We start from the raw sequence: 19,580 nt of genomic DNA, 5'->3' as shown, positions 1-19,580 counted from the left end.
GGGGTGGCCGCGCCCCCCTGGCTTGTGGTCCCCCTATAGGTCTCCTAACCCTAATTCTTGGCCTATAAATTCCCAATTATTCCAGTATCGGCAAAACGAGCCACGAAAATACTTCTACGCCACCGGGAGCCTCTGTTCCCGAGAGATCCAATCTGGGAGCCTTTTCCGGTAATTTGCCGGAGAGGGAATTAATCACGGAGGGCATCTACATCAACTCCATTGCCCCTCTGATGATGTGTGAGTAGTTTACCACAGACCTATGGGTCCATAGGTAGTAGCTAGATTGCTTCTTCTCTCTCTTTGATCTTCAATACCATGTTCTTCATGATCTTCATGGAGATCTATCCGATGTAATACTCTTTTGCGGTGTGTTTGTCGAGATCCGATGAATTGTGAGTTTATGTTAAGATTATCTATGAATATTATTTGAGTATTTCCCGAATTCTTATATGCATGATTTCATATCTTTGCAAGCCTCTTCGAATTATTTGTTTGGTTTGGCCAACTAGATTGGTAATTCTTGCAATGGGAGAAGTGCTTAGTTTTGGGTTCAATCTTGCGGTGTCCTCACCAAGTGACAGTAGGGGTAGCAAGGCACGTATTGTATTGTTGCCATCAAGGATAAAAAGATGGGGTTTCCATCATATTTCTCGAGTTTATCCCTCTACATCATGTCATCTTACTTAATGCGTTACTCTGTTCTTCATGAACTTAATACTCTAGATGCATGGAGGAGTCGGTCGATGTGTGGACTAATAGTAATAGATGCAGAATCGTTTCGGTCTATTTGATACGGGCGTGATGCCTATATGCATAATCATTGCCTTGGATATCTTCATAATTATTTGTTTTTCTATCAATTGCTCGACAGTAATTTGTTCACCCACCGTATTATTTTCCTTTATGAGAGAAGCCTCTAGTGAAACCTATGGCCCAAGGGTCTATTTCCCATATCATATTTTCAGATCTATAAACCAAAAATACCAAAATTATATTCCTGCAATTTATTTACTCTTTCCGCATTATTTTATATGTATCTCTATCAGATCTCATCCTTGCAAATAAGATTGAAGGGATTGACAACCCCTTATAGGTTGGGTGCAAATGTTTGATTATTTGTGTAGGTACTACTATTGGAGCCTTGTTTGTTCCTCCTAGTGGATTGATACCTTGGTTCTCAACAAACTGAGGGAGATACGTATCTACTTCGCTGCATCACCCTTTCCTCTTCAAGGGAAAACCAGCGCAAGCTCAAGAGGTAGCAAGGACATTGTACCTTTGATACTTGCTACGGTGAACACCAGAGTGGCCAACACGCGCACGGTGCAGTAGGCACTCCTCGACAACAGATGGGTGACAAACTGCCAGCCCGAGACTTCCTTCATGGCTCATATGCAGTGCATGCACCTGTGCCACGCAATTTCCATGGTGAGCAGGAACACGGAGGTACCGAACGCCTTCACCTGGACATCCTCTGCCTTGGGGCAATACTCTACTCGCTCGGTGTACAACAGTCTTTGTGCTAATCTGTCGCGCCCACCCATGGCTAAGTTCATTTGGAGGAGTTGGGCACCTCTCAAATGCAAGATTTTTGTCTGGTTGGCCTTACAATACCGAATATGGACATGTGACCGGAGAGCTCGTCATGGACTGCAGGATGCCCCCTCTCCGTGCTATACCTACCTGCAAGATGAAGACAATGTCGAGCACATTCTCACTAGGTGCCTGTTTTCTCGGGAGGTTTGGTACACGGTCTCGGATACACTGCAAATCGGTGTTCAAGACCCATCCACGGCTGAAACTATGCTAGAGTGGTGCAGGGCGGACAAGCGAGTATTTGACACACTGATCACAGCAACCACGTGGTCTCTTTGGAAGAAAAGAAATGCCATGGTTTTCAATAGGACTGAACAACAGATGAGGCCTAGAGAGCTGGCCATGGCAATCCTAGGCGAGGTGGCAGAATGGAAGCAAGCGGAAGGCGGAGTGGGTAGCCTACATAGATTCATAGATTCGTGAGAGAATAGACTTATAGTAACTCGTAGGTGTTGGCATTGAGTGGGTCCTTGCGTTGTCGCAAATGTATGCATGTGTGCCTCGCCTCTTGTACAAACTATTCTATCTTCTATAAAAATATGGTACACCATTGGTGTATTCTGGAAAAAAAAAGACTTTAGTTACCCTAGGGGATGGAAACTTTAGTTACCCGGGATGGCAAATGTAGTTGTAAAAGCATGACAACTCTCTCTGTTTTGGTTAAGTATAGTTACTCGTGGGATGCTACTTTAGTTACCCGAGAATAATTGTCATATATGTTTACCTAGTTGCCAGGTATGATCCAACCATGGATGTTATATATGGTTAATCATAGTTGCTCCCTCCATCACAGTTTAGAAGGTATGCACGTGTATCTAGGTTGTCAATTTAACTTATATAGACTATATTGTTTAACATAAAAAATTATATCATTAGAAAATAGAACATCTAAAGTTTCAAATGATATATTTTTTAATATATGTCTTTCATTAAGTTGGTCAAATTGATGATCTAGGTACATGTGTCGGACTTGTAAACTGAGACGGAGGGAGTATCATGCGTGTTTATCTGGTTGTCGCGTACGCGCAATTACAATTGTTATATAGCAACGAATCATAGTTGCAACGTATGTTTACCTAGTTGACACATACGTAGTGACTATTTGGGCAGAAATTGATCCACCCACACTGCACAACTGGTACCGTGCGCTGTAGGTCGTGTGGGCAAACATTCCGGGCACGAAAATTTCTAACATATTCTTTTAGGATTCGTGCAAAACAACATCAACGTGAATAAAACAGCATCAACGTGAATTAACGCATGTGGATATGTGCTGTCACACGTGTGGGCGTTATTATTTGAAAAGAAAAAGAAAAAAATGGTCAAACGCTTGTTGTAACGAATCAAGCTGAACCTTTTGAAACGGAGGGAGTACTTCCATAGACAGTTCATTCGTTACAGTAATCAGGCTGTCTCTGCAACAGAAGTGTTTGACCATGGCGGTTGCAACTTGGAAACAGACAAGTGCTCCATAATTCAAACGAAAAGGTGGAAAATTCCATCACCAGCGAACACAGTATTCCACACGGTTTGCCATGAACACCTAATGAGGCAATGATGGTGACTGGCAAACCAAGAAATAAAGTGCGACTGCAAACCAAGAAAACAAAGTGTTCATGCAACAGTTGTTAGCATCTTCCCTTTGAATATCTTGTTGGTCTCCTAGGAGTCCTAGGTCAGCACTTTCATACAATGAGCATGATGACATGGAGAAGGATCATTTCCAATAATAGGTTGATGACAGCGAATAAAGATGCCTAATCTTCAAAAAGCTCCTTTTGGGGTACAAAGTTGGACCAGATTTCTTCTATAAAGCTATACTGCCTGATATTCAAGTTATTTTTCCTTGCCAATGGACAAGTCCCTGTAACTATAACTTACATAGTACTGTAAATTACAATCCCTTCCATTGTTGCCCCAGTACAAGCTACAAATTATTATCCGGATAGTTTACAATAAGGAGCATAGTGTTTTTAAAAAATGAAACAAAAATAGAACAACTTCCAAGCTTCAAATGGAATATCAAGCTGAAGTTCTACATGTATATGGATTATATACTTCAGTTATCCACATTTCCCATACACAGACACATGCACATGTGATAGTATATTGCAAGTATTAGTTCCTTTAGATTAAATGTTGTATACCTTCATTTTGAGCATGCAATGAAAGAACTTTTGAACAAAACTGGCCAGACATATATGGGACTGCCCAATTGGAAGGCGATTACCTAGGGCACGTGCACTGATATCGAAACAGGGTTCGACAACTCTCCACTGCCAAAGCTCGCAGCACGCCTCAATGAGCTGTTACCTACCAAAGAATGATCAACCGCCCTCAAGCTAGTCCCTAGCGACATTGCTGACGGCATTTGGCTTCTTTGGCACATCTTGACGATCAAGCTTGCTTTCTTCTTGGCGCGCTTTGTTCCAGTGAGCATGATGTTCTGTATTACAGTATTCAACCCCGGAATCTTTGCTACTCTCCGCACCAATGTTGAGCCACCACGACGACATATCTCGTATAGAGCGGACACTGCATTCTCCTTGCCCTTTGGAGTTCCCCGCCTCATTAATCCAACGAGGCTACTGATCACAGTTTCAGAGCTCCCAACATGATGCACAACAGAAGGCTGCTTCATCAGCAGAGCCAAAGCACCAGCAGCTTCCTCCGACACGGTGTCGTTCCTCAGTGACTCGATTAAAGCTACAACTGCACTTGACTCGAGCATCCGAGCTGAGCTTTCTGCATGCGTTGAGAGGTTGAAAAGTGCCATCACTGCATCTTTCCTCCCTCTTGGAGTCCCTTTTTTCAGCATACAAGCCAGCTTCTCCAGAGCCCCTGGCTCATTCATGATCATCTTCTTGTAATCATGGACCACGGAGAGACTGAACAGAGTTGCTGCTGCATTCTCTCTGGCCTCTGTAGTCCAGCCATTCTGCAACACGCTGACGATAAGCCACAAGCAACCCTCCTGTTCCATAATCCGCATTTTGTTTGGCTCATAGATGGAGAGATTGAGCAGTGCTGTCACTGCGTTCTCTTGTGCTATCTGATCTGAGGACAGCAGCAACCTGCAGAGCAACGGGATCGCACCGAGCTCAGCAATGAAAGCTCTGTTCTGCTTCCCGGCCTTGGCCAGCAACCTAATTTCCTTGGCAGCAACTGCCTTTGAGCTATCGGACCTCTCCACCAGCATCCTGACCAGAATCCTGGCTGTGGCCTTATTCGCCTCGATTGCCGCCTTGCTGCTGCACGCGGTGGCGACGCATTCGGCCATCCCCTCGTTGCTCTCTGGGGAATCATACTGGAAACAATACATCCCGCACCACTGTGAAATCAAACTGCGGAGAGCACAATTAGGCACAAGGCGGTTGTCTGCCAGTGCCTGCCCTGAATTTGGGCAGGTGGAATGGCCCTCCCCGATCCACTGTATGATTGATGGCCGGTCATACGTCTGGCCGGTGGACGCCACCACAGGGTCGCGCATCAAATCCAAAGAAATCGGGCAGGAAAACTCCTTGGGCACCGAGAAGGAGGTGTCCTCGCAGCCGCCTCCGCCCCACGATGGAAGCCGCTGCAAGTTCCCCGCCGACGGCCAATACCGGACAGCCTTTGCGTTGCCAGGGTCGAACTGCGAGAAGAGGCTGTAGCGGAGCAAGGCGAGAACACCACCGACGAGCAGGAGGTCGGTATCCTCATCTTGACTCAAGATTTGTTCCTCGAGGTAGTCGATTTCAGCTTGGCAAGATGCGGCGTCAGAGATGCCGATGTCGGAGAGGAGCGATTTGAGCGGAGCGGTATCAGGCGGCTGGCCGAGCTCGAACTTCTGGACGGCGGCGAGGAGGCGGTCGCGGAGGGCAGCCTCGTCGGGGTCGTGGTACTGGGCGGGCGCTCGACGGCGGCACTGGGAACGGAGGAGGTCGAGGTGGCCGGTAGCGTCGTGCGAGAGGCGGATGGAGGCGGCGGGGATGACGTCGAGGACGACGGCGAGCTCGGCGTCGAGGTCGCGGAAGGAGGCGGCGAGGTGGCCCCCCCGGAGCAGCGCCCACGCGCGGCCAGCGGAGGCGACGTAGGAGACGAGCAGGTCGGCGCGGAAGAGCACGACGTAGAGCTCGCGGAAGCAGAGGTTGGCCGCGTCGGAGAAGCGGTCTGGCGCGTCAAGGAGGAGCGAGTCAAGGAGGGCGCTGAGCAGCGCGAGGCGGCGCGCGAGCGCGGCGAGGTTCCGCGGCTGCGACGGCGGGCGAGGCACGGCGAGCAGCCCGGCGGCGAGCGAGGCGAGCGCGCGGAGCAGCGAGGCGCCCGCGAGGGCGGTAGGCGCGAAGAAGGCGCCGGCGAGCGGCAGCCTCCTCCGCTTGGGCGTGGGGCGCCGGAGCAGGAACTCCACCGGCGACGAGGCCGACGCCGGCGCGTCCATGCCCGCCCCCGATTCCCTCCCTCCAGCCGAGATAGAGAGAGAGGGGGGAGAGGAGAAAAGGGGAAGGAAATCGGTCCACCCCCTTTTCTTGGATCCTTGCGTTTGACGAGCGATTAGGTGGGCGTTAGGTTTGGTGGAGAGAGGGGGCGGCCCGACGAGAGGTGGAAATGGTCGCGAGCCTCTATCAGAGAGAGAGAGAGAGACTCTGGCTCGCGTCGCGTTGGCGTTGGCCAGACCAGAGGGGCGAGCTAGAGGTGGGAGTAATCGATGGCGTGCAACTCGGAGGAGGAGAAGGCGATGGAAGACGGCCGACCACGGTTGGGTCTTTCTAGTAGTCCATCCGTTTCATAATATAAGTTTTTTTTAGATATTTCACTAAAGGACTATATACGGATGTATATAGACATATTTTAGATTGTAGATTCACTCATTTTGTTCTGTATGTAGTCCCTTAGTCAAATTGCTTAAAGCAAAAGGACCCGTGCGTTGCAACGGAAGAAGAACAATTATAATCTCCAATGATGCTGATCATATTATGTCTTTAAAATTTTAGGACATTTCTTGAAATGCATGAACATTTTTTGAATTAGCAAACATTTTTTTCAATTGCACTCAAAAAATAACACATAATTTTTTTTCAAAGTCATGGACTTTTATTGTTTTCACCAACATTGTTTTCAAAATTATGAACATTTTTTTCAATATGCGAATATTTTTACAAAAATCCTGAGCATTTTTTGAATTAACAAACATTTTTTATTTTCTTCAAACTTTTATTTCAAAATTCCTAGTTTTATAAATTGCAAAAGTTTTTCAAAGTTCTAAATTATTTAAACTAAAAAATGAATCGGAAAAATGAAAATAAAAAATGAGACTAAAAACAAAGGCACGAACTGTTCTTAAGATTTTTACACTGACTTTTGTTTAGAATCGTTGACTTTTTATTTTATGGACATTTTCTCAAAGTGTACACATTTTTTTATATGCAAACATTTTTCAAAACTCCTCTGAATTCTTAAAAAAAAGTTTTTTTCAATATTTTATTTCGAAATTCTCAGTTTCTCAAAATTGAGAAAAGTTGTTTGAAGTTTTAAATTAGTTAAAGTAGAAAAACAAAATGGAACTGAAAAGAAAAATAAAAAACTAAACTAAAAAAACAGGCGCCCACGCATGGGCCAGCCCAAACAGGTGTGCTGCATCCTTTTCCAGCGCCCAGAGCATAATATAGGAGGTGCCTACATGGGCCGGCCCAGTCCGGAGATTTTCCTGTTTGAAACGATTTTTATGACTTATAGGTGGCATTGGTGGATAATTTTAGTCAACTTTAAGGGCGATTTGGATGACGTACGGAAGAAGCACTATTTGCTTTATTAGTAGGTAAGATTTAGGAATGGAGGGAGTATATACGTAGTATTTTTAAGTTAACGAGAGCTGCTAAGATTTCATCTTCTATCTTTTTTTTTGCGAGGGAAAAAGAGTGTATTGCTCAAGTAATTTGGAGTTCATCCCTACACACCTTAGGGACATCTAGAGGACCAGACTGAATCCAGACCATGGTTCGGTCCTCCAATCTACCAAAATTAGCTATTAGATGACTAATATGGTTTTGCAACCGAGAAATATGAGCCACCCTACACTCCCTTTCACCCATTAGTCTCTTCACCTCTGCTACCACCATGGCATACTGCGATCGATTCCCGCTGGTGTTGTTAATCATCTGGACGGCTTGAAGGCTGTCACATTCCAATATAACTGGTAGTTGCGTCCATTGATGTGCTAGGGCAAGCCCTTTCGTACATCCCGCCAGTTCCGCATGGAGGGCATCTGGGCACGACCATAGTGATCGGCAGGCCGAGAAGATGATGTCTCCATTGTGGTCTCTGAGGACCATGCCCGCCCCTGCCGTTCCATCGTGTGGATTGTAGGATCCATCAACATTTAGCTTAGTCCAGCTCTCCAGTGGGGGTACCCACTTGTGGTTCGCCCCAGCTGCAGCTCGTCTCGGCACCTCTGGCTGGCCCGCTCTGTCTTGTATCACCATCTTTTCCTTGTCCCAATCGCCCATGGGGAATTGCTGGATGCCCAAGATAGACGTAACATAACTCTGGAGGAAGTTACGTGAGGCCTCGATGGGGGCGCAGGTTTGTCGTGGACGATCTCATTGCGGACGAACCAGCATCTCCAAAGCAGCATGGACAGGCGTAGCTGATCGCCCTCGTCACAGCTGGCCAGGAGGTGTAATGCCCATTCAGACCCCGTATTACGAACGTCTTCAAGTTGCGGAATCCGCCATACTTGTGCCATGGCTCTCCACAATTCCACTGCCCTCGGGCATCTGCAGAAAGTATGGAAACTGTCCTCCCTCTCAAGTCTGCACAAGGGGCAAATATCAGTGACCTCCATACAGGGGCGAAGTGTGACAACCCGATGCCGACGTTCCAGAAGATTCCCCTCTCTTTCCGTTTTCGTCGCGTGTCTGTTTTATTTTGTTGCATCATCATCGCATCATGCGCATCATCAGCATTGCATCGGCATCTCCGTTGCCGCCAGTTTTCAAAACTTGCATTCATTGTTAGTTGTCGGTTCGCGTCGTCGTCCGTTCTGAGCCCGACCGCACTCGCACGCGCCCGCGGCACCGTCGAAACCCTGTTTTAAAAGTGTGCGGAAAACTTTCTCTGATTCAGGTGAGGTTTGACGCGTGGTATTATTTATATATAGCTAGGCCGCTTGTCGAATTTCATCGCGATCGGAGTCCGTCTGGTACCCGAACGGTCGACCGTAGCGGCACCGTCTCCGGTTATTCGTCGGACGTTTGTCGGTGTTTTAAAATTCGTGCCGCGTCGCCCGTTCTCCCTCTCGTCTCCGGATATCCCCTCCATACGGCCACTTAGCACGTCCCGCGTTCGGAATCGTCCGAATCCGACCCCGCGGTTGGATCCGGAACGAAATTCCGGCTAACCTAGCCCCCCATTTGTCTATATATAGCCCCTCCTATTATTTTTAGACAGCCCCCTCTCTAACCTACCTCGAAATCCGTGCCCTCAAACCCTAGCCGCGCAGCCAGCCTCTCTCTCCTCCCACCAGCCCGCCGCCACTTGTCGCTGCCAGACCGGCCCAGCGTCGCCGCAACCGCCGCCCGCGGCCAACCAGGGACTGCCACGTAGCCCCTGGACTCCGCCCCGCCGCCGCGGCCCTCCAGGCCCATCGCGAGCCCTCCCGGCCCGCGGCCGCCGCCAGCTCGTGGGGAGGCGCCCCCGAGCCAGCCCCCGTCTCCCGCGCGCGCCGCCTCCCGCCTGTAGGTCGCCGGTGGCCGCCTCGCCCCGCCGGAGTCCCTCGCGGTCCGTCACCCCACTCCTCCTCGATGTGCGCACTAGGATCCCGCAGCCCCAGGCTCTCCCCTCGGCCTGCCCGCCTGCCCGCGCCGCCCGGGTGCCTCCCGCAGCGCCTCACCGCCGCGTCCCAGCTGCCCGCCGGTCGCCTGCTGCCGCCGTTGCCCCGTCGTGCCGAGCCAGCCGTCGCCTGGGGATAGCCCGCGATCCAGATCGGATCGGGAGGGACCTCCTCGCTCCCCGCCGCCTGGGCCTTCCCTGCGACAGCGGCCCAGACCGCCAGCGCCCCCTGGGCCTCGCTGCCGCCTCCTCGCCCGTGGCCCAGCTCGGCCTCATCGCCCCGAGGCCCGACCGGCCTTCGTCCCCAGGCCGCCTCCGCCCCAGCCTGCATGGGCCGAGCCCACCCGGTGATCTTATTCCCCGCCCAATGCATCTTTTCTGCTATAGTGCGCCTGAGGTTTCGGCCCAATAGATTAGTAGGTTTTTCGGAGTTATAATAAATTCCAGATATATACGTTAGATTTTTAAACGTCCGTAGATTTTTACCCGTATATCAGATCGGAGCGTTTTATATATGTTTTCGGGGTAGAATTTCGCGTAGAATCCGAATTTGAAACTTGCACATTTGTTTGACGTAATTTAGCGTGCTATATGCATAGATTAGCGTGCTGTCCAAATAGGATTTATGCCGTATTTATTTTTCGCGCTAGACCGTTTTGCCCGGATGCCGTTTTAGAAATGCCCATGTTTTAGGGATCATTTTTGCATGTATTTTAGAGAAGTCAATTGTATTTTTACGTGTAGGGCTTTGCCGGTAGTATACTTTTTCGTATATAGGTTATTTTTCCCGCTTTAATGTGTGGCTTTATTTTGTGTTGCAAACCCCACATATTTCCGGGGTAGTTTTAGCTTTTGAGGAAGTTAGTTCGCGCGGTATTTTGCCGCGATGCCCTTTTGTTTAATTCGTAGGATTTGTTCCGTGCGTCGTTTGACGGAGTTGTCAACTAGAGAGTTGATCTTGGATGTTTTGTTTAGCCCCTGGTATTTTTGGTTGCAATAGAAATGCATGTTTAGGTGTGTTTTGATTGTTCTCAAGTTGCTAGAAATAGTGGTGTTTTGGACTTGCTGAAATATTTCTAAGTCTGGAATCTGTTATTATTTTGTTGTTGTCTTGTCTTGCTTGCATCTTGTGATCTGTAGCTCTTTTGGGGTTGGTCCAATGGAGTTAGTTGTACCCCTTATGTTTCTCTAACATTCTGTTGAGTTTCATGCCATTTGGAGTCCTGTAGCTATAGGTTTTGCTGCTGTCAATATTGCTTCCGATCGAAAACTGCACTTTCATGAGGTGTAATTTTCACTAAGTCTGAAATAGTGCGTGAGATGTCATTTTGTGTCTTCTTTTCCTAGTGCTCCTTGCTGCCATGCTAGTTGTTGTTAGTTGTTTGTAGTAGTGCTTCTTGCCCTCTTCCGTGCCATGCCTTGCTTGAGCATATCGGAGTTGGGTAGCCGAAGTTGTGAGGCGTTGAAAATGCTATGTGGCTGATTTTGGCAGCTTGTAGTCATTTCTTGTTTTGCTCGTAGTGTTTGAACCGTAGCTCCGAATTGATCGTGTCGTATATGAAACTTGCGTAGAATCTCGTGTAGTTTCATTTTCTCTTGCTGGTTGCATGTGATGAAGTGCTCGTAGCCGCCGTTGCACACATTTTGCATTCATGCCATCATATCTTGCGGTGTCCGTATCTTTTGATCCGTAGCTCCGTTGGAGATGTTCTTTATGTGTAGATTGCTTGAAATGACGCGTAGAATCACGTGAACCTATTTGTTTTGCTGTTTAACAACCAAATAAATGCGTTAATTCAGATCTGGACAGAATTGTAAATTAACATGTGAGGTCGTTTCGGAGGTGCTATATGACATTTCCGACCTCATTTAAAATGCCTAGATAGGTAGTTTAATTGCGCTTCACCTCTTGCCATGTTTAACCACATTTAATATTGTCGTGTATCTAATCGGGATGAACTAAATAATAAACGTGGAGTTTCGTCAATATGCAACTCGTTGCATACTGAACTTCACTTAACGTGTAGTGTTTGATTGTGTGAATTGTCATGCCGTGACTTGCATGTACTCAGCTGCTCATGCATCAAATGTGTTGTGCATCGTGAGTTGAATTCCGTGTGTTGATTTGTGTTTCCGGTTTGCTTCGTCTCGATAGAGTTCCGAAACGTGCCGGATTGTGAGGACCCGTTCGACTACGTCGGTTCGTCTGCTTCACGGAGGCATTCTTCTTTCAAGCGGGATCTCAGGCAAGATGATCATTTCCCCAGATACCATTACTATCATTGCCGTGCTAGTTTTACCGCTTCTATCGGTTATGTCTCGTTGCCTACCACCTGTTAAATATCAGCCTCTCAACAATGCCATGATTACCATCAACCTGTTCGACCTAGCAAACCACTGAATGGCTATGTTACTGCTTGCTTAACCCTGTGTAGCGTTGCTAGTTGCAGGTGCAGTTGCTTCCATGCGAAAGCATGGGTTCCTTGTTATATCACCATATTAATGCTATTTAATTTAATGCACCTATATATTTGGTAAGAGGTGGAAGGCTCGGCCTTTCTAGCCTGGTGTTTTGTTCCACCTTTGCCCCCTTAGTTCCGGCTACCGGTGTTATGTTCCATAAATGAGCGCTCCTAACACGGTCGGGGTTGTTATGGGGACCCCCTTGATAATTCGTTTTAGATTAAAGCTGGTCTGGCAAGGCCCAACTTTGGTACTACATTTGCCTAAACACCTAATAAAATTGCATAGGGACTTTCCGGACCCCGAGGATAACTTAATCAACCCCCGGGCCAGTGCTCCTCATGAGTGTTGGCCCCACCTGAGCGATGTCCGGCGCCCCTCTGGTCACCCGGAGGTTTAGCGATCCCGACGTCTAGCTCATCAGCCGTGTCCTGAGAACGAGGTACGCGACTCCTATCGGGATCGTCGACACGTCGGGCGGCCTTGCTGGATTAGTTTTACCTTTGACGACATATCTTGTGCATCGGGATTCCGGTGATGCTTTGGGTAATCTCAGAGTTGAGGTTTTCCACTAGGGAATCCGACGAGATCGCGAGCTTCGTGATTGAGGATTTCTATGCGGCTTGTGGTAATTTGTGATGGACTAGTTGGAGCACCCATGCAGGGTTAAATCTATTCAGAAAGCCGTGCCCGCGGTTATGTGGCAACGTGGATACTTTGTTTAACACCGGTTCTAGATAACTTGAAGTTAACGTAATTAAAACTTGCCAACTGTGTGCGTAAGAGTGACTGTCTCTTTCATGAGTTCCTTCTCTGATCGAGGACATGGTGGGGTTATGTCTGACGTAGGTAGGTGTTCATGATCATTCATTTGATCATCAGTAGGCACGTCCGTTATGCGTAGATCTTCCCCCTCTTATTTCTGGTACTCGTAAGTTAGCCACCAAATATATGCTTAGCCGCTGCTGCAACCTCACCACTTAACCTTACCCCACCCATTAAGCTTTGCTAGTCTTGATACCTTTGGAAATGAGATTGCTGCGTCCCCTGTGGCTCACAGATTACTACAACACCAGTTGCAGGTACAGGTAAAGGTTACGTGACGCGAGCGCGTTGATTGTTCATTTGGAGTTGCTTCTTCTTCTTCTTCTTCTTCATCAATCTAGGATGGGTTCTAGGCCGGCAGCCTGGGATAGCAAGGATGGACGTCGTTCTTCTTTTGTCGTTTATTTTCGTCCGTAGTCGGACCCTGCTCTTACTCTTGATGATTATGTAATGTACTGATGTGACTCTGATGTAGCTTGTGGTGAGTGTAAGCCAACTCTTTATATATCTCTTCTTTTCAGTACATGTACTTGTAACGATATCCATTCTTGCGACACGACGAGATGCGCTTCTATCCCTGACGAGGCCTTCGTGCCAAATTGAGGATAGGGTCGCATCTTGGGCGTGACACGAAGGCAGCTATCTGGCGAGCTTTGGCGCTCGCCATACCTAAGCAAACCTGCTCATTGCAAATATACGTACTATTATACTGCTTTTCAGGACATATACGTAGCTCCTGTTGGGCTTGGTTAGATGTCTTTTGACGGGCCTGGTTCGCCACAACTCCATGATGATAAAATCGAGTGCGGGCACTACACGACCAAACCTTGCACTGCAAACTACTTGTGTGCTTGTTCGTGAAACAGCGGTCGTGCATGGTTGAGACGACGACGGATACATCAGTAGGGCACGACAACGTGCTAGCGCGGCGCCTTCGACCGTCAAGTGGCAACCGACGACCGTGACCCGGCCAGGCCGCGAGGGTGAGCAGATCTTGACGCTTGCATGTTATTCATGTTGAGTTGTCGTTGACTGATATTGAACTAGATATAAACTATTAAAAACGGGGTACACGAGTATGTTCTCCAGTTTTAGATCCAATCATATATGTACATTTTTTTTACGGAAAATCACATATGTACTTGCGCATTATATTTATTTCAATACTCACATAGTTAAAAAACTAATTGATTATTTTCCTCTTGTAGCTGCGATATGGATACTTAAAAGAATTGTTCTTACTGAAATTAAGAAGGAAATTCAAAATAAACCTAGAAGAATGCCACTGCCACGATGTACTTAATAAAAGTAAAACTTTATTATAGGTATGTATTCTTTCTAACTATCATCCCATGTATAAAGTGTTTTGTACGATTATATCCTAATAATAACTAATTCATGATTTGTTATGTTCATCTGTTTCATAAAGATTATAAATTGATGATGGGAAATCCATGTACTTACTTGTGATTTTTGGACGTAGTTTTTTTTGTTTCATAAACTTCGCCACACCTAAAACATATTCCTGCCTCCGCCACTGCCTCCATATGACGTTCATGTTTGTTGGACCAAGTAGCGAGAGAGTTAGTGGCCAATCTCCAAGCGAATACTCGCACCTTCGGGGGAGCAGAGCGTCCCCATAGTAATGCCCAGACGGCACGCCGTCCGTCCAGAGCAGTACTCGATGCTGTTGTAGAGGAGCGCAGCTTCCCTTCGAGCGCCAGCCGGTATGCGCTCCGTACGGTGAAGATACCAGTACGATTAGCCCCCCACGCCAAGAAATCGTCCCCTAGGCGAGGAGACACTTTAATCTTCAGTATTTCCTGGACGTCAATAGGCATGAAATGTTGGCGCAGCAGTCCCCCTCTCCAGGCTCCATGCTCGTCGAGCAGATCGCTGACTCTGCGTAGATGACACCTCCCTTGCTGCGATAGATTTCATCTTCTATCTACTGCCATAAAATAAGAAAGAGAAAGCAGATTCAACTAGACATATTAGGCCTTGTTTGAAACCTCTATCTCTCCCTAATAATAAAGCAAATTGGGTTTCTCGTCGTTCGTCGTCGGGCATTTTGCAAAAAAAAACCTGATGTATTGGGTATTCAACCCGCACTCCTCATTTGAGTGAACAAAAAACGTTTCAGTTTTATTAAAAAAACACCCCAGCTCACATTATCCACCTCCACCACGGGATCGTCCTCCACCGCGGTATCCTCTCTCCGACCCCATCCTCCACCGCGGCCATGAGCACGCTACTCTCCAGCCACCTCCTGCCCCGCCCCTCCCCGCCCCGCCTGACCCCGGCGACGGTCGGTCCGGTGTTGCGCCGGCCATTGGGTAAGCTGCCATCGCTCCCCTCGCGCCCGCCAACCGCCTCGCCAGCGATCCCACAGCTCCGCCACGCCCCGCCGCCGGTACCTTCCGAACCTCTGGCCGCTCCGCCGCCTCGCCCCTCTCCCTTCTCCTCCTTCTCGATCTCCTCTCACCTCTCTCCCTCTTTCTCCTGGACAGGGACCTCCATGAAGCCGTCGGCCTCAATCTCGCCGGATCCGACCGCCTCCACGAAAAATCCGCTAAAAATGGATCCACCCAGGCGAGATCCGCCTGGATTCGACCGGGCCCCACCGGAGCGCCTCCCGGCTCGACCTGCAGCGTCACCTTCCATCGGCAGCCCTTGGAGAACCTCATTTCTCTGATGTGTTGTTGTTGTCAGGTCGTGTGGATTTTTTTCCAGTTTTGTGGGTATGTGAGTTGGTAAACCAGGTGGTGTTGCTGCTCATTGATCAATTCCTACTCCCCCAATTTTCCTCGGACCACTTACGCACTTAAAGGGGCTGATTTTCCTGGTAAGTTGTATTTCTCCTGTAATCTGAATATTGGCCACACTACAAGAAATATGCTCATACATGACGTTTTTTAAGATGTCGTTGATGAATTCGTCATAAATCTATGACGATTTCATCCGAGATCGTCGTAAACCGTCTCAGGGGATCAAATCTACATATAAATTACGACGATGTGAGTCAAAAACGTCGTAACCGCATAAGATGAGATCGTCATAACTTTTACGACAATTATAAAAATGTCGTAACATGTTCTAACTATGTTGACATGTCACTCGTGGGTCCATTCTTTCCCACCTCATCCTAGTTTGTGAAGCAACCTACTATTCTGTCATTCTGAAAATTCTCGAAAAATTCTCATAAATACTTTGGATCATATATTTCTCAAATATGTGAAAACCCTCCCTTCCATAGTTCAAAAATAATTCAACAATATTCATTTTCCTATTCTATTTAGAATAGCATTTTGTGAAGGAAGTGCTATTTCTATTTCTTTGATTACCCTCATATTTTTGGGGCACAATTTCCTATCCAAATCATTGCCTCATGAAAACTTTCGTAACGATTTGCCCAGTAAATCTTTCTCAGCAAATTTCCAAAGTTTGTGTTCAGCTAACAACTTTGTGAAGGAAGTACTAGATAGGAATATCCTTATGAGTTGAATTTTTTCCACATAATCTACATGCCCAAAACATAGCTCTCCACAAAATTTTAGCCACATCTAACAATCCATGTGAGCTCATCATCCAATCTTTGTTTCTGGTAATATTTTCATTTTGTGAAGCAACTACATTTTATAAAGAGCAAACTATGAGGCACGTGCAAACCTGGCCAAACGGGTCGTGCCGGCCGGGCCGTCCCGACTGCCCGCAGGCCAGACACGATACGGGCCGGGCCCGACACAGACTAATCGTGCCCAGGCCAGGCACGAGCACGCCATGGGTCGTGCCTGGGCCGCGACCCCCAGCCCGCGTGCCAGCCCAGCACGACACGATTAGGAGGCGGCGAGGCGGCCGATAGATCTGGTGCGTGAAAAAGCCAGTGGGAGCGACTGGGCGGGAGCGGGACCGCGGGAGGGGCGCGCGAAAAAGCCAGCGGGAGCGACTGGGCGGGAGCGGGACCGCGGGAGGGGGCGCGCGAAAAAGGAGCGGGGGCGCGGTCAGCCGTCAGTGGGAGCGATTGGGCGGAAGGGGCGCGCGAAAAAAGGAGGGAAGGGCGAGAAAGGGAGGTGGGAGCGCGGGAAAGGGAGGGGGCTGATTTTTTTTTTGCCTTTTTTTAAATCAAAATAGCCAGCGTGCCGTGGGCCTAGCGTGCCGCGGGCCGGCCCGATTAGGCCTGCGTGCCATGCTTGGGCGTGGGAGGCCGGCACGCGGGCCGGCACGGCACGACCCGTATATTAATCGGGCCTAGGCGGGCCGTGCCGTGCCTGACACGATTACGGCGGGCCGGGCCGGCCCGTTTGGCCAGGTATGGGCACGTGTTGTTTAAATTTTACCCGCTTCCTACCGAATCAACAGAAATTTATTTAAATGAACAAAAATAGCTAAAAGAGTCGGAAATGCATAAAAATTGGTTATCATCCATCAAATGTGGCATAAATTTAGTGTAAATTTTAGTAATGTCATTTTACAAAATATTTTTGATAGTTGCTTCATAAAACACTCCGTTTTAAGCACTAAAGCATAATTTAAAAAAAACTCACGTTTGGAACCAATCAGGAGGCAGCCCACGGATCACCCTCACTGTAGTCGATCTGAGCCGTCCACACCATGCCGTCCACAACCTACCGTCGATCCATTCCACATATCACCTTTTCTGAACGCACGTGCGAGACAAACCCTCCAGCCTCCTCCCTCAGTCTCCCGATCCAGATCCAGATCCAATGTCTCCGTAGCCTCCCTCTACCATAGCTTCGCCCCACCATGCCGCGGAGGCGGGGCCCCCGCGAATCTGGTCCACCGCGAGGCGATGGCGTCGGCGAGGCTGACCCCGAACGGCATGGGGGCGGCGCTGGCGGGGGACACGAACCTCAGGCCTGCTCGTCAACCCGCGCTGCGTCAACGTCGACGGCAGGGGCACGCCCCGGAGCGACAGGTGGCGCGTCCTCGTCTCCGATGGTGCCGAGACGTGCCCCGCGATGTTTGCTGGCCAGCTCAGCGACCAGGCGCGCTCGGGGCTCGTCCGCCACGGCTCCCTCGTGCAGCTCGACGAGTACGTCATCAACATGGTCGGCGGCAGAAGGCAAAAAGGGGGAGGGTGAGGGGGCCGCACCCGCACTCCTCCGGCGCACGCACCTTCTCCGGCCCCTATCGAGCACCACCCGCCACACGCGCAGCTCGACCTCGATCGCGCGCCACGGCGGCGAGCCATGGCGTTTCTTTTCGGCGCCTTGGTGGGGCTGGTGCTCGGCGTCGGCGTCGTCGTGGCATTCGCGCACCTCGAGAATTCCCGCGCCGAGCAGCACCGCGAGCTGGTACGCCCCCCTCCCCCCTCCTCCCCGCTTCCAATTTTTGTATCCCGTCTACGGTGATCCGATGCGATTCGGTTGGCCGCTGGGTTCGTCTGTCAAACCGTGCCCGTGCAGGCGCTCGAAATCAGGAAATGCTGGGTTAGGACGCCGTTGGTTAGAAAATCAATCAATTGCTGGACATGCTCGGGATGCGGGTTAATTGTGGAGGCATGAGCGATTCATTTATATGAGCTAAGTAGTACTAGGCTTTGATCCTAATCACGCTTGTTGTTTACAGTTTGGGTGTATTTACGGCTGTCATTAAGTGCTCCACCATCCAGTCCAACTCACTTGAGCATTTCGACGAGCAGTTGGCGCGCGTCTAGCAGCGGGAGGAGGATGCCGACATGGAGGCCTCCGACGAGGTGGCTCTCTTCCTTGGCGACCTCTCGGACCGTAAGGCTGCTTGGCTCAATGGCTAGGTGACGCTAGCAGCAGGCGGCAGCTCCATGTCTGATGCAAAGTTCACAGCTATAGCAGCACTCGGTTTCTTTCTTGGCCTGGATGGACATGTCCTTGGCAATTTCCTATGATCTCTGTGCGCCTTTATAGGTCTGAATTACATAATCATGGGTTTTTGTCCCTTTGGCTTGCAATTATGGGCTGCAATGCAGATAGGTCTGAATTACATTTCCTATTACTTCGGAGTCTTGTCTTATTTTTTTGTATTTGAGATGAATCAGTGCTCTCATGTTCCATTAATTCTTAGTTGGTCGTCCGAACATGTTATTTCCCCTGATAACTGTTTTAACTTTTGATTCCTGCCATCATTCTAGGAAGAGTTAATACCACCATCGATACAAACACTTGTAGTGGTGGGAACAGAATCATACAAGAACTAAAAAACTCCAAAGAAGTGGCCCTTCAACTTAGCTAAGAGAACTTTTCCATACAATTCTGTTAAATCCGACGTACACCATCTATTTTCTCTTAACTGCAGTTGTTGCGGTTGCTGTCTCTCACAAACAAAAATATAGCCGCTGCACACGATTTGAACACGCGACCTATATCATTGTTTTACGTTGTGTTACCAAGACAACAAGCATCACTTGATATGCAAAGCAGAGACATCTATTTTTCTTTCAAAATGATATTTTGTGGTGTACTATAGTATGGTGCCAATGTTCTTGTGCTTGAAACATTCTACTGAAATTGTTATAGATTTTGTTGACATTTTCATGTAGTCTGAAAAAAAGTTTACTAACATTGTAGAAGTTGAAACTATTAGGCGTTGAGAATTGTCTGCAACTACTGTTGTAATCTTGTAGATACATAAAAGATGATCTGTTGTTGTGGGAATAAATCATTATGAAACATTAAACTCCAGGTTAGTTGATTCACCACTTTTGAGCCTTAAAAAGGAAATATCACATTGAATAACATGTCGACAAAATTCATCGTTCAACAGTACCAATAAATCTTTTTTTGTACATAAGTTCTATTCATTCAGATGTGATATACACGATCAATTTTCATTATTCAAATTTAACCTGTGAATAATAATTTCTTCTATGTAATTTTTCACTAACTAATAATTGC

General features: G+C 48.2%; 1 protein-coding gene across 1 annotated transcript; it reads right to left on the bottom strand.

Moving 5' to 3' along the window:
- Window positions 1-3,401: 3,401 nt before the first annotated feature.
- On the bottom strand, window positions 3,402-6,295 carry LOC123401887 (U-box domain-containing protein 4). The gene has a single exon (XM_045095745.1). It carries the CDS (start codon window positions 6,011-6,013, stop codon window positions 3,827-3,829), a length of 2,187 nt encoding a protein of 728 aa, XP_044951680.1. The 5' UTR covers window positions 6,014-6,295; the 3' UTR covers window positions 3,402-3,826.
- Between the last annotated feature and the right edge of the window lie 13,285 nt (window positions 6,296-19,580).

The sequence above is a fragment of the Hordeum vulgare genome, chromosome 6H (genome assembly GCF_904849725.1).
Source record: "Hordeum vulgare subsp. vulgare chromosome 6H, MorexV3_pseudomolecules_assembly, whole genome shotgun sequence".
Taxonomy (NCBI): Eukaryota; Viridiplantae; Streptophyta; class Magnoliopsida; order Poales; family Poaceae; genus Hordeum; species Hordeum vulgare.
The sequence above is the reverse complement of the archived record's forward strand: the minus strand, read 5'-3'. Positions and strand labels throughout refer to the sequence as shown.

Bases quoted from the DNA above. Each gene is read 5' to 3' on its own strand.
- LOC123401887 (XM_045095745.1), bottom strand. From the start codon at position 6,013: ATGGACGCGCCGGCGTCGGCCTCGTCGCCGGTGGAGTTCCTGCTCCGG.